The 18,506-nt window shown below is 48.1% G+C and overlaps 1 protein-coding gene across 4 annotated transcripts in view; it reads right to left on the reverse strand.

Moving 5' to 3' along the window:
• Positions 1–18,506, reverse strand: part of Ksr2 (kinase suppressor of ras 2) — a 397,441-nt gene that overhangs the window by 165,233 nt on the left and 213,702 nt on the right. For all 4 annotated transcript variants that reach the window (XM_063225734.1, XM_063225732.1, XM_063225735.1 and 1 more), the window contains exon 5: positions 5,863–6,050. In XM_063225734.1, coding sequence (XP_063081804.1) covers positions 5,863–6,050 — 188 coding nt within the window. The remainder of the gene's footprint in view (positions 1–5,862; positions 6,051–18,506) is intronic.

Below are 18,506 nucleotides of genomic sequence, written 5' to 3' on the forward strand. Positions count from 1 at the left end.
AGGAGAGACCGCTCACGACAGCAGAATGTAGCAATGACAAGGCTCTTTCTGTCCCTTACATGGTATCCAGGCTACTGGGATTAGAGCGGTGCTAAACCAATCACTGGACTGATTTAGTAATCACCCACCCTTCAGCCTAGCACCATTAATTCCAGCATTGCACTGTGAATCAATCACACACTCTAGGTTCAGTCACCTCTGAAAAAGCCCCACCTATGACTTCATGAAGCATTCGGGGGACATCTAGACATAAGCCATAACAGTATTTGCAGCCCTGAAGAGCTCAACCCCCATGCACAGTTAACAAAGAAGCATCTAGAATGTCATAGGTGGTAAAAGTTCCTCATCAACATTCCTCATCAACCTGTCCAGCATGAGTGAGCTGCAAAAGTTGCCAGTGGTTTGCTTTTTGGTCATTTTCTGTAGCTGCCTACAGGAATGGGCACCATCTGGGACTGTGACTGCCTTGAATATTAACAACAGAGCCCAGGCAGGTTCACAAATGGTGAGCCAGAGTCGGGGCTGCTTACTAAGAGAGCAGGACACGTTAACAAAGAGGTGTCCTTCAAGCCAGGCTGTCACCCACAACAAGGTCCCCCAAACAGCAGCGAAAACTCAAGCAAGTTCAAGTCCTTACTTGACAATCAAGCCAAGCAAAACATTGATGGTGATGCTATTTCACAGTCCAGCATTATCTGACAATGGATTTTCTGACCTTGAGATCTTGGGGTCACTGACTTCAACTCTCCCAGCCCCAATCTCCTCATCTGTAAAATGGGGATAATAATAGGACTGGAACGTACCAACATGACAGAGGATTGTAAAGTGTAAATGAAATCATAAAAAGGAAATTGCTTTGTACGATGCCTGAAACATTGTCAACACACAATAAATACCAATGGCTATTATTATCATCATTTTCAACATTGTTACGAGCTACTCCATCACATAACACACAATAATAGCCCCCAAAGCACCCTTTATTGAGACTTGCTGCTCTAAGCTCCAGCCTCCGTGCCAGAAATTCGCACGCCTCCCTCATTTTATGTACCACATCCTTGTCGGGTGGCAAACAGACTCGGGGGGTTAAGCCATCTCCCCAGTGCAGCACTTGTCACTGTATCTGCATCCATTTAGTTGCTGTAGACCCAGAATCACTTCCGCCAGCCAGTTATGAATGACGACAGGTAATGATCATTCCACCTAGGTGACAGTTTTTCATTCGGAAGCAGCTTTTTTAGGATTCTTAAAGATAGCTTCACCTCTGTCGGGGGAGGCCAGAGACACCATAAAAAGAGCCACAGGTTCGTTCCTTGTTGGAGGAAGCAATGCCCAGGTAGAGGGCATCCAACAGACCCTAGCTAAATGGCACAAAGCAACCCAGAATCAGTTCCAAAGTCCCTGCTTTCTGGTGGTCCCTGATTTCATGATTTGCATTAGCCTATAGCTGGGCAGAGACATTGAGCAAAAAGCTCTGCCCAGCTATAGGCTAATGCAAAGTTTCCAAGCCTGCTTAAGGTAGGCGAGTCTAAGCCGTGATGTCCGATAGGTTTGGTGTATTCCATGCATTCTTAGTTGTATCTTGCACTTTTGATGGGCTTATGGGGGATATAACCCCATCCAGAGCACGGATGAAGAGTTAAATTCACTGCTCCTTATTTCTAGGGGAGCAGGTTTATTTGTGATTCTTATATGCTGACCAGAAGAGTCTGATATAAGTTTTGTCCACAGCCCAGTGAGGCCATGAGCATGAAGGGTGATGACCCCTGCAGAGACATGGTTTCCCACCAGCTGCAGCTCTGGTTACGTCCCACCCTCCCCCTACTTGTCACCCTGAGACCAGGGAGTGGGGTAAGTCCCAAGGAGGTAAAGTCTTTCTTGAGCTACATGAAGTAGCTGGGCTCCCCACGGCTTGGCCAATCAGATGCACCTGGTGCTGCCTCCTGACGTCAGCACTGGGGCTAAGAAAGTGACATTACTGCTTCTCATGGTGTGGACCAGTCAGAGCTGCTGTGACCAGTGGACAGACAGACACAGTCTGGTAAGGACACAGGCCCAGGGGCTTCTGGGCTGGCACAGTACAATGGAGGCTGGCACTGTGGCCCCAAAGCAGGGGGTTTTCTTAACTTCAGAGTGGCAGAGAACTAACTGGGAATTAAGAAATCCAGGAGAAGCCAATGCCTGACAGCTGTGTTCTTTCCAAGCCAGCATTCTTAAGTGAATCAAAGGTTTTCCTGTTCAGAGAGTGGGCCTTGGAATCACAGGGTATGAATGAGCCACGGATCATGGAATCTCTTTCTGTATACAGTGGGGAGTGAGAGCCAGATAAAGAAGCTGCTGCACTGCTGAGACGGAACACAGGTGGATCTGAACTCAAAGCTCGGCACACGGGCAAGACCACACAGCCGAGCCTCGGCTTCCTGAACTTTAAAATAGGAGTAGTGACCCTGCCTCAGACTGCTGTGAGTCTGAACTGTGACAGTGCAGCCGACTTGCCAGACACCAACGCCATACAGGCCACTGGCAGCTCTGAAATCACGACAGAGAAAACAAGCAGGCTGCCTCTGTTTCTGCCGCTCCATGGGTCTGGCCCATGGGGTACCAGCTAATACTTGGGTTAGTGCTCATCCTCCCACGGAGCCCCCAGTGCTATCTTGCTCCTTTCTGGGAGGTCAGAGGACATCTCTTTCCCCGCAAGAGACAATTGTGCATGTGGGGCTTCTCTGTGCTGGAAGCTGGCTTTGGATGAAGGTGCTCGCACCTGCCCCAAGCCACCAGATGTGGTGGGTTAACTAATGGTCAACTTGTAACACCCAGCTGAACTGAATCAGTGTGGTGCTGGGTGTGGAAGGCCCACCTGAGGATTGCTGCCAATAGCATATAAACTGGAACGGAGGAGGGTGTGTGCTGGTGATTCTCCTGGAGAAGCTGTTCATGCTAGTTTTCCTGATATAAACTCAGCTGTTCTCCTGTTGGAAGAGCTCGGGTCCTCGCTGTCACTGAGGATGGCTGTGGTTCTCTTCAGGGAAGCTCTGGTCCTTACCTTGAACATCACTTCCTGGCTCCAGTGCAGAACCTCAGCCTGCTGGCACAGATCCTTCATCCTCCTGGTGCAGACTTTCTTGCCTCCACCGCTGACCTTTGGGCCTTCCCAGTGCAGATCCTTGATGCAGACTTCCTTGAGACATTGTCATGGGCTCCGAGCCTCCAGTCAGACTCCTGGGGGTCACTGCCATGTGCTCTAGGTTCCCAGCTAGACTTGTGCAGGACATTGTCATGGGATCCAAGCCCTTAGCTGAATTCTTTGGGTCTCTAGTGTGTGGACGGATCTTTTGCACTGCTACCTTTGACTTTCAGGTGAATATTATAAAATAATCCTATGAATTTGTGTGTCCTGAATTAAATATATTCCCTTGAAAACTCTAAAACACTAAACAAGCTGTTCTCAGCTGGACGTGGAGTAGGGGCAGAAAAAGTTGTACTGTGGAGGAAGCAATCCCTGCCCCTTAATAAAAAAACAAAAAGACTGGGAAGGGGACCAACATGTACCAGCCTCATATCTGTATGTTTAAAGAAGACAGGAGAGGTCTTTGGCTGGAACTAAAGTGCAGAGCAGGATCCACCCCGCTAGGAGAGCAGGCTGATATTCTCTCCTAGGACGCTGGTGCCTGAGGACAGATGGCTGCTGGAGGCAGCCGCCCAGATCATGCCAGGGTAAATTCCAAGCACACTTAGGCCACAGGGAAGTGGCAGGGATTAGGGGTGAACTGCAAGGCACTGAGTCACAGCAGCCCAAAATTAATCATGGCACCGGAGCCGGTAAATATTAGTAGGGAAACTGAGTTAATCGGTAATTAATCCAGCTATCAAGTATTAAGCACGTCTTGTGTCAGGCTGTACTGGGTCTGACATGCATAGCTTACAGGATCCTCACAGCTGTGTAATGGGTTGTGATGATTAATCATGACCATCAAGGTGGCTGGCTTGAGAGGTGCCTAAGAAACAATCTGTAAGGCACATTCCTGGTGTGTCTGGGTTAGGGGGTGTGACCTCCTTCCCTGCTCTCTGCTTCCTGGACGCCATGAGGTGAGCAGCTTTCCTCCGCCAAGCCCAGATGCTTCCAAGATGTTTCTGCATTGGAGCCCGCTGTCCACGCACAAAAACTTCTGAAACTGAGCTGAAAATAAAATTCTCCTCCTTTAAATAGTTTATGTCAGGTATTTGGTCAAAATGATGGAAAAGCTGATTGGTATAATGAGGACTCTGTAATTATCCCCATCTTACAGATGAGGAAATTGGGGCTCAGAGAGGTTTTGGACTTCTGTGAGGTTAAAGACACATGGCTGGAAACAGTGGCAGAGTGGGATTTGAACCCAGGCTTCTTTCTTCCTGCCCCACGCTCCTGACCCCAACACTGACCCTGCCTGGCTGCCACCTCGCATTTGACCTGTCCTCATCACACTTCGTTTGTCATGATCAGTCACCCACGCTCCAGTCCACCTCATGGAGCCTCTCTTCTGTTCTGACAGTGATTTCCTTTGAAAAATTAATAAGCTGGCCTTCTGAGGTTGACATGTGTGTCGTGAGTGCTATTTTAGCTTGCTTGAGTCAGGGCCTATGTACCCCATGCATGGGGACAGGGCAGGCTCTGGATCTTTTCACTGACTTCTCCTTGGGTCCTTGGGGTCCAGACCCCCAGCTGACCTCTGCAGCATGCACACCCTGGACACATCTATGAACTGACCCAAGTCTGGCTCACTGTCTGGCTGGATGTTGCATGTGCCTTTTCCTAGGGAGGGAATTCACAGGTTTTGTCACATTCTCAAGTGATCATTGGCTTTCCTGAAAAATATTTAAGAACACTTAGGCAAAATGACCAATAAATTCCCCCAGTTAAAGAAAAGAATTCCTGCTGGATACTGGAGAAATTCTGACCATCAAATCATGCCTGGTGGCTAAGCTTGTCAACTTTCTTGTTAAGCAACCATGTGACTTTGGGCAAGTTCTCTGCTGTCCCCAAGCATTACTCACTCTCCATCTGTACAAGGGGACTGGTTCATCGGTCCAGTGGATGGTTCCAGAGCTAAGTGCAATTGTGCACTGGGCCGATTAGCAGGTATTTGTGCTCCGTAAGTATTTCTTCTCCTTTATCAGATCAGCAGCACAACACGCGCAGCCTGTGGCTGTATTAAGGGGAAGCGATTGCTTCCTCTACAACACGACAGCCTCCTTCCTTCTCCTGAGCAGCCAGTCAATAAAATCACTGTCTTGGCTGGAGGACTGATGGACTTAGGCAGGAGGCATCTCCCTGACCACATCTGCGCCCGTTCAGCAAAATGGGTCTCTGGGCAGAGAAGATTAAAAGCCTTGAAATGAAACATCAGCCCTGGATCACCACAAACTTCCACTTCTGCTCTGTAATAACTACTCTGTCTCTGGCAGAAATTCGTGAGAGCAGAATATAAACCACGCCAGGCCACGCTCGGGCCGGTATGAACCCAAATACATCTTCAGGATGTAAAGGTTAGATGTGTTGACCCAAGGGAAAAGAAAATACAACACTTCCAGCACAGACACTTCATCCGCAGTGAGCAGCTGGAAGGTGACGGGGAGGAGGGAGAGGAAAGGTTGATGTTTCCTTTTAGTGCCCCGCAAGCTTGCTTGCTTCTGACATCCCCGTCACACCTGCGGGCCAAAGAGCAGGCACTGGGGGCAGATGACAACAGCTGTCAACTTCCTGAGGGTGGATTGTACCCTTCCGTGAGCGTTGCAGGAGCAGCAAGATAAACACAAGGGTTTGCACCTGGCACCAGCAGCGGGGGTGCTAGGGAGGTGATGGGGAGCCCAAAGGCAGCGACTTACTTGCGGAGAAGTTGGCCTCGCTGTGGGTGTGGACGGGCGGGGTGGAGGGCAGAAAGGGCGCGTGTCCCACGAAGGAGCGCAGGGAGCGCTCGGACAGGAGCGGCGAGCGCTGCTGGGAAGGGATGTTCTCGCAGCTGCCCACGCTGCTGTGGATCTTGAGGTTCAAGGGTTTGCTCTTCTTTTTGGCTCTGAAAGGGAGACAGAAACAGGAGAAAAGGACATATATCCACGTGTGCCCCGATGAGACCCAGCATTAGACCCCCAGGAGGAAGGCAGGAGAGGAGCCACAGCCTGTAGGTGGAAAGGAGGTGCGGCTCAGCCCTCAGCCCTCTGCGGAGCCCGAATGGAGCAGAAGCAAAAATGGAAGACTCCCCGTGGCACCCTGCTCCCTGCAGAAGCTCAGGAAAGCAAGGTCAAGGTGGCTACGGAAATAATCCAGTCCCCGAAATAAAAATATCAGAGCTTTTAGGATTCCATCTGAATTTATTTTTTTCCCTGACCATCTCCTTTGCAAACAGATAATTAGAAGATGCCGTTCTTCAATTTCCAAAAGGATTCCTCACACTGAGAAGCAGATGAGGAAGAAACTAAAAACGAATTCCAGCCAGGTGCTGATTAACTTTGATCTGAAACCGAGAGAGACGAGCTCGAGAATCCTAAGCAGGACACGTGGGCATTTTAAAGCTGTCTCGCTTTACCAAACGTGAGGCCTAATCACGATATTAGTAACATGTCCAGCAACAGCTACTGTCGTTGCTACTTAGAGTTCAGCACAGATCAAGTCCCTCAACTGTTTCTCTGCTTCCTGGCAGCCACGATGGGGCAGCTCCTCCCCACCCCAAGCCCCACCGGGCCCTTCCGCCATGATGTCTTTGCTTCACCTCGGACCTAAAGAGGGAAGCCAGATCGCCATGGACTGAGGCTCTGAAGCCAAAGCCAAAGTCAACCTTTCCTCCTTTAAGTTTTGTTTTGTTGTTTTTAGGTGTTTAGTCACAGCAACAAAAAGCTGACTAACACCTGGGAAAGAGATTATTTCCTTCACCACTGATGACTCTGGAGTCCATCTTTTGACTGCACCTGCAGCTGACCCTCCACATTAGTCCCAGCCTAGGCCGCCAGCCACCCTGAGGCCAGCTGGTTTTAGATACACTCATCCTGAACAGTAAGTGACCCTGGAATCTTTGCTGTAGTGTCACCCACCTTTTATCTTAGGGCCTTTCACTAACACGACTCCCAAAGCTCACAAAGATATTTCCATTTGCCCTTCTCTTTCTATCACTCAGCCTTCTCAGCTTCAAGTGACTAAAAGGAAAATGTTATAGAGAAAGGAGACAAAGCAAGCAGCAAAGCTGCCTCTTGGAGAATGCTTCTACTGCCTCTCATCTTGGCCTGCAGAACTCCTACACATACTCCACGGTCCAGCTGAGATGTTAGCACACTTGTGATTTCCTGTCCTGCTTCACCCAGTCAATTTATCATCTCCCTTACCTCATTCTCTTTAGTTCCTGTTCCTCCACTGCATTCTGGGAAAGAACCAAGCTTCTTAACATGGCACCCAATATCCATTTCGCCACCCCTCGAACACCTTGATCTTCCACCACTGAGGACCCCTCCCCTTCTTTGCCTGGTTAATCCCTACTTGTCTGTGATCACTCAGCTGTGGTGTCCTCTCCGAAGTGGACTGCAGCTCTTTGAGGACAATGTCTCTCTGTCATTCATTTTTCTAGGTGCCCATTAAATGCTTCTCCAATGGCCACCGTGGGGTGAGACACTGGCATGGATCCCTCTGCGTTCTAACTCTGTCTTCCCTCCTCCACCAGGTGCCCTGAGGGCTGGAAGCCTGCGGCTTCCACAGTTGGATCCCTCAGCCCCTGGCTTGCCTTGACTTGAATGAAATGCACTTCTTAAACTGGTGTGGAAATACATCTCCCCTCCCAAGCAGCCAGTTCAAGAGTGATCACAGCCCAGCGTGGTGGTGCATGGCTGTGATTCCAGCACTTTGTGGGGCTGAGGAAGGAAGATCACAAGTTTGAGCCATGCCTGGGTGATTTAGTGACCTGTTTCAATATTACTAAACATTGTTTGTTTGTTTTTAAAGGCTAGAGATGTTGCTCAGTGTGAAGACCCTAGGCTCAATCCCCAATACCAAAACAAACAAACAAAAAACCCCCACCAAAACAACAACTAAAACTAAAACGTACAGAAGCAAACAAAACTGCATCCCAAACTAATCTTAGCTCTTTAAGCCTCCCCTGTCGGGTCCAGCTTCTTCTCCGCCTTCTCCCCTGTTAAGCCCAACCCAGTGAGTCAGGAGCTGCGCCCTCTGGTGGTCACAGCAGGGCCTCCTTGCAAACTGTCAGTCCTGGACCAAGAACCCCAGGAAGCTGTTCATTTAAGACCCAGAAGCCACCCACGCACACTGCCTAAAAGTCAAGCTCTCCAGGAGGCCGCAGCTCCTCTGCTTGCAGGAGCCCCGTGGGCCAGCTGAGTGGATCCCTCGCAGCGCCGGGGCTGCAGGCCCTGCTTATCATCACCCTGGGGGGGGCACGGCAGGGACCAGACAGGTGCCCTGTTACAGCAGCTCACAGTGGCAGCTGCCTCTTCTCTGCCCAGGGTTGGAGAGGAGACAGAAGTAGGAGGGGGACTTCCGGGAGAACATGGCGGACAGATAACAGCAACTACCGGAGGCTCTCTGAAAGACTCGGCTCAGAAGTCAGGAAGGGTGCGGAGTAAGGAGACATAAGCAGGTGGAGATATGCTCTGCTGACTCAGGAACAAACTGGGCTGAGAGAAACCAACTTGGAATGCAGTCCTGGTGCTAAAACAGGAACAGAAAAGCCTCGGTGTGGAGGCTGGACCCCGCGCCATTGTAAGTCGCGATTTGGGTTTCCCTCCACGCGGCGGCTGGCTGCCTCTACAGTGGCTCGGCAAGGAGAGAGACGTGCAGAAGCTCTGAGAATGGCAATCTGCGAACGGCAGGGAGGCGTGCACTGACTTGTGGTGAGGTGAGTGAGAGAAACTGACTTTCTACCACATTTTGACTCCAGCGGAGGACTTTCTGGGGCCGAGCAGTCCTGCGGGAGCAGGGCACGGTGGCGACTCCAGCCACACATCCCCCTCTCAGGCGGGATTGGTGAAAAGTGCCTGGCCTGCGTGATGCTGCCGGAGGACCTGGTAGGCTGTCCCAACCCGGATCCCAGAGCCTGATGGTGGCCGGGAGGGGAGACGCGTAGACTGCCTGGTCCATAACTCCCTGGTGCGCAGCGGTGAGCGGGAACACCTAACTGGCACAATTTGATCAGGCTGTGGCTGACTGGGAGAGAAGCTGGGCCTCTTATATAAGCTTGCATATATAAGGAACAGAGAAGAAGAGGCAGCATGGGAAGAGGCAGCAACAAGAAAGGCTCCTCGGCCCCCAATTCTGAGAAACAGGCAATAGCAGACACCGCACCAATACACATAAGGCGCCATATAGAGAGCCTCATAGACCAATTCAGGAATGAAGTTATCAACGACCTGAAGCTAGAAGTATGCAGAATAGTTAGAGAAATGCTAAGTACCACCCAAGAAAAAACAGGTGGTGGAATGGAAGAACAGAAAAAAAAGGGGAGAATTGTTTGATGGAGAAAACAGAGAAAGCATAGAATACGTGAAGCAGGTTCAAAGGGACTACCAAGATACTAAGAAGTCTATCCAAGACTGGCATAACAGCTTGAAAGAAACTAAGGACAGACTATCTGAACTGGAGGGCAGACTTGTAATATGGGAGAATGAAATGAAAAACTTCTTAAAAATAACAAAGAAACAAACAGCAATAATACAAAGACAAGAAGATGATAAGAGGATCCATAACTTAAGGATTAAGAACATAAAAGAAGAAGTAGGGACACAAACAAGTGAACTACAAAAGCTACTCACAGAAATAATCCAGGAGAATTTTCCTAATTTAGCAAAAGGTAAAGATACTCAAATGTATGAGGCATACAGGGCCCCAGCTACCTACAACCCTAACAGAGCTACACCCAGGCATATAATAATCAAAATTCCGGAAATTCAATACAAGAACAGAATATTAAAAGCTGTCAGAGACAAGAAACAGACCACTTACAAGGGAACACCCATCAGAATTACAACAGATTTCTCTGCACAAACCATCAAATCACAAAGAGCGTGGGGGGAAATAATTCAAGCTTTGAAAGATAATAATCTCCAGCCAAGTTTGAGATATCCTGCACAACTGTCCCTGGAAATTGATGGAAAAACAAGGTGCTTCCAGGATAAAGAGGAACTGGGGGAATTTGCAACCACCAATTCAACTCTACAGAGAGTATTGCAGGATATTCTAAAAAAAGAAAAATACAAAGAATCCAGAAATAATGGCAGAGAGGCCACAACGAATGGAGCAGAGAACAAAATGAAGAAGACAAACTGACAGCTACTGACAGAAAAAGAGCTCAACAGAAATGAGGCAGAGAAGACTGGATGATAGGAACAGCTATTTTGGAGAAAATGACATCTTAATAGGTAATACTGATTTAGTATCATCTTGTTTTGAAGTCTCATCTAGCTCTTGTCCTTCTGTCTCCAATGGTCTAAATAGGCTGTATCTTATTGGATTTTATTATGTACGATAGTATAAGCAAAAACCTTTTAAAGACAAGGAGATTATACAGAAACCATTGTTCATTTTCTGTTAGTCGATTCTAAATACTCTGTAATGCTGTCATTCTCTTGAATGGTTTTACATTGTTTTGATATACTTAATGCTACAGTATACGAAGTTGTACTCAAGGATTTCAAAGAAAGAGACAATATGGTAACTACTTTTAGGTTAGGATTATCTGGTGGTGAAACACTACTCTGCTTAAATGGTTGTTTTGATCTGCGCTGTTTCGTTGTTATGCCCTCTTATATCTCAATCTCCACTCCATTATTTACTTTTTTATCTTTATCCTTTTAATTAAAGGAAAAAAATAGCAGGATATATTATAGTAACCCACTTTGACTTTTTATTACCTTGATTTAAAGCCCTGTATTACTCTCACCATCTGGTTTTTAACTGATGTTCCCCTATTCTGTTTTGCTGGATAGTATCAGGTTCGAAAGTTTAGGCATCAGCTATGAAGATAATGAGATTCATTATGACGCCCATTTCTTGTTGACTTTTATCTACTTTTGAAGACCTACAATGTCTCCAATGTTTTGGTTTTGTCAGTTTTATTCTTTACTGTTTTGTTCAATTGTATTATATCTAACGATATAGGCAATTCTATTAGAGATAGCAGGAGGCATTATGGTAGCCATTGTTGATCACCTTGTATTATGTTTTTACATTATCTATTATGTCCCCCCTTTTGACTTGACCGATTCTGTTCTGTTATGTCACATTTGGTTTTACTCTCTTCCAAAAAAGTAATAAGAACCGTGGGAGCAATGAAACCCAAAATGTGTAATAGTTATGGTACAAAAGAGAGGAAAAGAAAGTGCTCCAAACTATATAACTGCATGTATATTTAAATGTATAAGATAGAAAATGATATCACAGAGTTTTATTGGATCAATGAACAGAACTGTTTGCAGTATCATTGATGGAATGTCCACTTTACAAGCTTTAATTTTGTGACTTGAACAATTATTTCTAAGATGACAATATGTAATCCATTAACTAGTGATTTCCTACTGTTCATTTTTTTTCTGTAAATCTGTATAACTTGTACCCTTTCCCTGCTTTTTTTTTCTTTTCTCCTTAAATAAAATTTAAAAAATAAATTAAAAAAAAAAAGAAGTAGGAGGGGGCCTCTCATTGTACTCAAGTGGCCAACAGGCTTGGGGGTCAGGGAGAGAAAGGTTCCAGTTCTGTGACCTTAGGTAAGTGCTCACGTACCCTGAGCCTCAGGTTCCTTACCTGGACATTGGGGAGAACATTGACACCGCTCCTAAGAATCCAGGAGATAACATATTTGGCCTACAGCAAGCTTAGCACACTGCTTCCATTAACATCACTGTGACCAGGTTAAATCAGTGTCCACGTAGCTATGGAAATGGCCTTGAAGGAGCTGAATACTGACACAAAGTTGATCTTCACCTGAAACACCTGGCCAGTCCCTCAACCCACCACTCCCGTGCCAGGGAAGAGGACACAATCAGACCCTCTGTTCATGAGGCCATTAGCCTCTCCTAAACCCTGGTGGGGGCTGTGAGGCACTGAGCCAGCGGGGGTGAGTTCAGGGAGACTCACAACAAGAGCCAAGTCTTCCCAGTGCAAGTCCAGCAAAAGCCCAGTGGCTTCAGAGAGGTGATGTGTTTACCAGGTTGTGGCCACAGATGGAAAATGGGAGGGGTATCTGTAAAGAAATGCTGGATGGAAGGAAGGAGAGGGGAAAGAAAGAAGAGGAGGGAAGAAAGGAATAAAGAAAAGAAGATGGATGGATGGATGGACTGGTGGATGGGTGAGTGGATGGGTGGATGGACGAGTGGATGGGTGGATGGACGAGTGGATGGGTGGATGGACGAGTGAATGGATGGATGGACAAATGGATGGATGGATGGATGGATGGATGGATGGATGGATGGATTGGTGGATAGAGGAGTGGATGGGTGCATGGATGAGTGGATGGATGGATGGATGGATGGATGAATGGATGGATAGATGGAATGAAAGGAGAGAGAACTGTAGGATGAAAAGACTGATAAAGAAGAGAAGGTAGGAGGGAAAGGAAGAGGGAGGATGAGTGATGGCTTGGCCATAGTGAAGTAGAAGGAAATCCTCTATCACGTCCTCCTGACCAAGGAAGTGTTCCAGGACACAATGTGGAATTCACCTTGACCATCAACCCCTCATTACCCAGAACACTCAGAGGGGGAGAAACAGACCCAGGGACTGTGTCCACTGACTGCGCACTAAGATTTAGTGGATATTTTGCAGTATATTCTGTGGATGACATTAAAAAGCACATCTTCTCCCTACGATCTTTGCAAAGTACCAGATTATCTATCATGGAGATGTCTTAACCGGAAACAGAGCCAGTGCTGGAAAAGCCATGAAACATGGTGGCACAGGTGCTGGAGGGGCCACTCTATCCTGCCCTCAGCGGGCCGCAGGGGTCAGGTCTGTGCTTAGGAAAGGCACTCGCACTGAGTACAGCAGGACTGTCAAAGGGTGGGAATCCAGAAACCTCCCCTGCTTTCCTGAGCCCAATTTACAGGAAATATCCCGGCCCGTGCATTCCAGTCAGTGCTTTACTCTCCCTCCCCGGCCTGTCGGTTTGGGCCAAGTCACGTTCCTCCCTTCCTCCCTCACCTGAGCCTCGGGGCCCCTAGCTGGGGTCTCATTGCCATTTGCTTCTCCTCCCTTCCCTTTTTTTTTTTTTTGTTTTGTTGCATCCATATATAACATCAATCACTTTAAAGCAAACAATTTTATGGCACTAAGTATATTCGCATGTTGTGCAACCATCATTTCCATCTTGTTCCAAACAGGTGCGTCTCTCCAAAAGAAACCTGTTCCCCATTAATCACTCTCTCCCATTTCTCCCCCGCTCCAGCCGCTGGCAACAACCAGCCTGCTCTGTCCTCACGCACTTGCTCACACAGATGGAATTATCGCATACGTGAACTTTGGTGCCTGCCTTCTTTCCCTTGGCACATTTCTGAGGTTCATCGTGGATCACTGGATCCCACTTTTAATAAAAGGGAGCAATAAAAGGGAGGTCCAAAGAGCATGCGTTGTATAATTGCATTCTGTGTTTAAATCCTGCCCGAAGTGTAGGGAGCGGTTTTAAATAGCTGCTGCTGCCCTGCCCCTCCTGCCTGAGGGCATTTTGTGTGTCAGCCTACATTTCCCATGATCCTCCCCTTGCCTGCAATGCACATGACAAGCAAACTTCCTGTTTCAGCCTGCCTACATTACCCATAATCCTCTCCTGCTTACATCATATATCCGGATATGATGATGACCTATCAGATTAAGCCTTCTTCCTGCCTATGGCCCGCCCCCACCCTATATAAGTTGTAACCATTTTGAAAATAAACGAGACTCGATTGGAATCTCATCCTGTCTCCATCTCTCTTTTCTCTTGTCCTGCCCCCATCCCCGATCCCCTCTCCAGGTTGAGACCCATAGATTGATCCGCAGGCCGGATCAAGTGGCGACCACGAAGGGACCTCACCTGGCACGAGGGATAACGACGCGGGACCGTTCACAGGAGTAAAGCGCTGGCCAGCGTGACTGATTCAAGGACATTGGTCCTGTGATCTGTGCAGACGGCCACCTTACGTCTCGCCTGAATCACGGTAGGTGAACGGCATTAACATGGGACAAGCACTCAGTGAGCACGAATTGTTCGTGACTGGCCTCAGGGAGGCTCTCAAGATTAGAGGGATCAAGGTTAAGACAAAAGAACTAATAAAGTATTTTCAGTTCATACATTCAGTGTGTCCATGGTTCCCCCTAGAGGGTACGATTAATTTAAACAGGTGGAATAGAGTAGGAGATGCTCTTAAGGACTATTATGAAGTTTTTGGTCCAAAAAGGGTTCCTGTAACTGCTTTTTCATATTGGACTTTAATCTCTGAGCTGCTGGCACAACGTCACGCAGATCCCCAGCTTGCGGAGACGCTTGCCCAGGGTGAGGCTGCGTTAGCTGCCTCCTGCAATTGTACTCCGCCACCACCAGTCTTATCTAAGGCACCCAGCCCTCCCAGCTCTGTTGTCCTTGAGATCCCGGAGCCTATTCAAGATGGCGATGTGCCGACACTCCCTTTGTCTGGAGACCACGAGGGTCCTCAAAATGGCGCCGCCACGGCCCCTCCTCCATACCGCCCTATTTACCCTGACCTTTCCAGTGGCCAGAAAGTTGATTGGTCACAATTAGCAGAAGAGGCTGCCCAAAGCCATCCCCACCGGGATTTATGGCCCTCTTCCCAAGGGCACTCGTGGGTTAATTCTTGGACGCGGCAGCACAATATTAAAAGGGTTACAAGTTGTTCCAGGAGTCATAGATAACGACTATACTGGCGAAATTGTTGTCATGGCATCCTCTATCTCTGGCCTAGTTTCCATTAGCCAAGGACAACGTATTGCTCAGTTGGTGCTGCTGCCTTTAGTTCAAACTTCTAATGCAGCTGTGGCTTCCTACAGGGGAAATTCTTCCCTTGGATCCTCAGATATATACTGGGCTCAATTCATTTCCAAAGACAAACCCCTTATGTCTTTATTGCTTAATGGGAAAAGTTTCTCAGGGCTCATAGATACAGGTGCTGATGTAACAGTCATTAGAAAGGAGGACTGGCCTCCCACATGGCCCTTAGAAACCACTATGATGCATTTACAAGGGATTGGACAATCTAAAAATCCACAATGTAGTGCCAGTCTACTTACCTAGAAAGATAGTGAGAACAATCAGGGGCACATACAGCCCTATATTGTAGAGGGGCTGCCCCTTAACTTGTGGGGCAGAGATTTGCTAACTCAAATGGGAATGATGATGGGCAGTCCCAATGCTGTAGTCACCAAACAAATGCTCACTCAGGGCTTCCTTCCTAATCAAGGTTTAGGCAAACGAGGCTCAGGCATTAAAGTGCCTATTTCCCCAACTCCAAACCCCTCTAAAGCAGGCCTAGGCCATTTTCAATAGGGGTCATTGACCTTCCTGCGGCCCATGCAAAAGAGATTACTTGGTTATCAGACAAACCTGTTTGGGTCGATCAGTGGCCCCTTACCTCTAAAAAGCTTGCAGCCGCACAGCAGCTAGTGCAGGACCAGTTAGATGCAGGCCACATTGTCCCCAGTGATTCCCCTTGGAACACACCCATCTTTGTTATTCGAAAAAAGTCAGGGAAATGGAGGCTGCTACAAGACCTTAGGGCAGTAAATAAGACCATGGTCTTAATGGGACATCTGCAGCCAGGACTCCCTTCACCCAGTGCCATTCCTCTGGGATTTTTTAAAATTGTCATTGATCTTAAAGATTGCTTTTTTTCTATTCCCTTACATCCAAATCCAAAATACAATCAGCCCAATACAGATCCTGTTACTACTGTTCAAATAACTACAGTAAGTCCCTCAGCCATAACAGTTTCTCAAGCTCCGCTACACCAGACAGATCATGTACCTGCCCCTCAATATTCACATTCTAACCTATTCAGTTTGATTAAAGGAGCATACATGGCTTTAAATCATACCCAACCTGATCTCACCCAATCATGTTGGTTATGCTTGGCTGCTCCTCCCCCATATTATGAAGGAAAGGCCCTCAATTTAACCTTTATCAGTTCTTCTAGCTCATCTGCCTGTGACTGGAACAATCACCACAAGCTGACTCTCCCTGATGTCTCAGGTAGAGAAACTTGTCTTGGGGATTCCAGCCGTCCACCAGCACTGGCAGCACAACTCTGTGCCCAGCTTCATTCCAAATTCAAGCCAAATAATTACCTCATTCCACCCCCAGGAACGTCTTGGGCCTGCAATTTTGGCCTATCACCCTGTATAGCAACTGCTGTTTTTAACAAGTCTACAGATTTTTGTGTTCTTGTACAGGTTCTTCCACGCATAACCTTCCACCCAGGAGACTACTACCTCCAGGCATCGCAGACCGGCTATATATCTAAGAGAGAACCTGTGACATTCACCTTAGCTGTGTTACTAGGGTTAGGAGTAGCAACGGGAATAGGGACAGGGACCACAGCTCTAGTGTTGGGAGATAAGCATCTAGCTCAATTACAGGCAGCAGTAGATCAGGATTTAAAAGAAATAGAAGCATCTGTGACAGCTCTACAGGCGTCCCTGACGTCTCTATCTGAGGTAGTCCTGCAAAATAAAAGAGGACTAGACCTCCTGTTTATGAAGGAGGGTGGCTTATGTGCAGCCCTCAAGGAAGAGTGTTGTTTTTATGCTGACCACTCGGGAGTAGTCAAAGAGTCCATGAGTAAACTGAGAGAGCACCTCGAAGAGAGAGAAAAGGAGTGCATCGGAGCAACCACCTTCTCCTCCATGTGGGAGGATCTCTCCCCTTACATTGCCCCCCTCTTGGGACCCCTAGCTGCCTTGCTGTTGCTGCTTACTGTAGGACCTTGTGTTTTCCAGAGGATCATGACACTCATTAATAACATTAATAACAAGGTTGACACATTTATGGCAAAGCCCATTCAGGTATATTACCATCGGTTGGAAATGGCAGAGCAACAAACTTATCGGGAAAATTCACCCACTGACGGCCCACATGATGCTGTGGCCCAGACGCCCTGAGGCACTGGACAGGCAGTCAGAGACGGGCAACTAGGACACATATGTAATGCCAATCGGCCACCTAAGACAGGTCCAGGACCAACAGCTGTCCTGCAGGCCCATGACGGGTAAGGCTCGATTGGGTTCATATGAGGAGTCCTTGACCCAAGGCAGGCGCTGTCCTCCCAGGGCCTGCCATGTTCCAAAAAATATATATAATAATAAGGGAGGAGATGTAGGGAGCGGTTTTAAATAGCTGCTGCTGCCCTGCCCCTCCTGCCTGAGGGCATTTTGTGTGTCAGCCTACATTTCCCATGATCCTCCCCTTGCCTGCAATGCACATGACAAGCAAACTTCCTGTTTCAGCCTGCCTACATTACCCATAATCCTCTCCTGCTTACATCATATATCCGGATATGATGATGACCTATCAGATTAAGCCTTCTTCCTGCCTATGGCCCGCCCCCACCCTATATAAGTTGTAACCATTTTGAAAATAAACGAGACTCGATTGGAATCTCATCCTGTCTCCATCTCTCTTTTCTCTTGTCCTGCCCCCATCCCCGATCCCCTCTCCAGGTTGAGACCCATAGATTGATCCGCAGGCCGGATCACCGAAGTTTTCCATTCTTCTCCCTTCCTTGGTCTATAAAAGCTTCACAGGACCTTCTGCTACTACCCCCCACCCCGCCCCGCCAACTGTAGGACCACTCCCGTCATTCTCTGATTCTAGCTGCTCGGGCATCTTTCTGGTCCTTGAGGACAAACTCTCTTCCTAGTCAGGATACTGGTCCAGGCTGCTCCCACTGCCTGTCCAGCCTGGGTCTAGTAAAGGGCTCTGCCCTCAGAAATCTGTAGATCAACACCACTTCCCGGCCTTTGACACAAAGGTCACTGACGGAAGTCTCAAACTGATGCTGAGTCTTTGCACCATTTCCTCCCACACGAGAGAAGGGCTTTGCAGGAACCAGCATTTGCAGCTCACCTGGTGCCTTTGCTCTCAGTCCCCCCCCCCCCCCACGGTGGGTTTGAGTCTTGACCTCAAACACCTGCACTCAGCCAAATTCTGGAACATTTGTTAACAGAATCTTCACTGTCTGCCCCAGCAAGGAGGAAATGACAGGGCTGACACAGACAGGTTCCCCACGGCATGGACACGGGCAGTAGCACGCTTTCTCCCATCCCAGCCAAGAGCCAGCCCAGCAACAGCCTCCCCAAAGGGGACAAGACGCCCGCTGGTCTTACACAGGGTGGCAGTCTCTGAGCTCTCCGAACTCACAGGTGGGGCCATTTCAATCCTCTGCCCTTGGCCTGATCTGATGACCCTAGAGGAGACCTCCAGGCAAGACTGCAAAATTAAGGATTGCCAAGATGTTTGGGGTTCTGGGGAGCACTTGCAGACCCTTGACCCAGCTGCCCA

The sequence above is a fragment of the Cavia porcellus genome, unplaced genomic scaffold (genome assembly GCF_034190915.1).
Source record: "Cavia porcellus strain 051 isolate PalLab524CR breed Dunkin Hartley unplaced genomic scaffold, mCavPor4.1 scaffold_16, whole genome shotgun sequence".
NCBI lineage: Eukaryota > Metazoa > Chordata > Mammalia > Rodentia > Caviidae > Cavia > Cavia porcellus.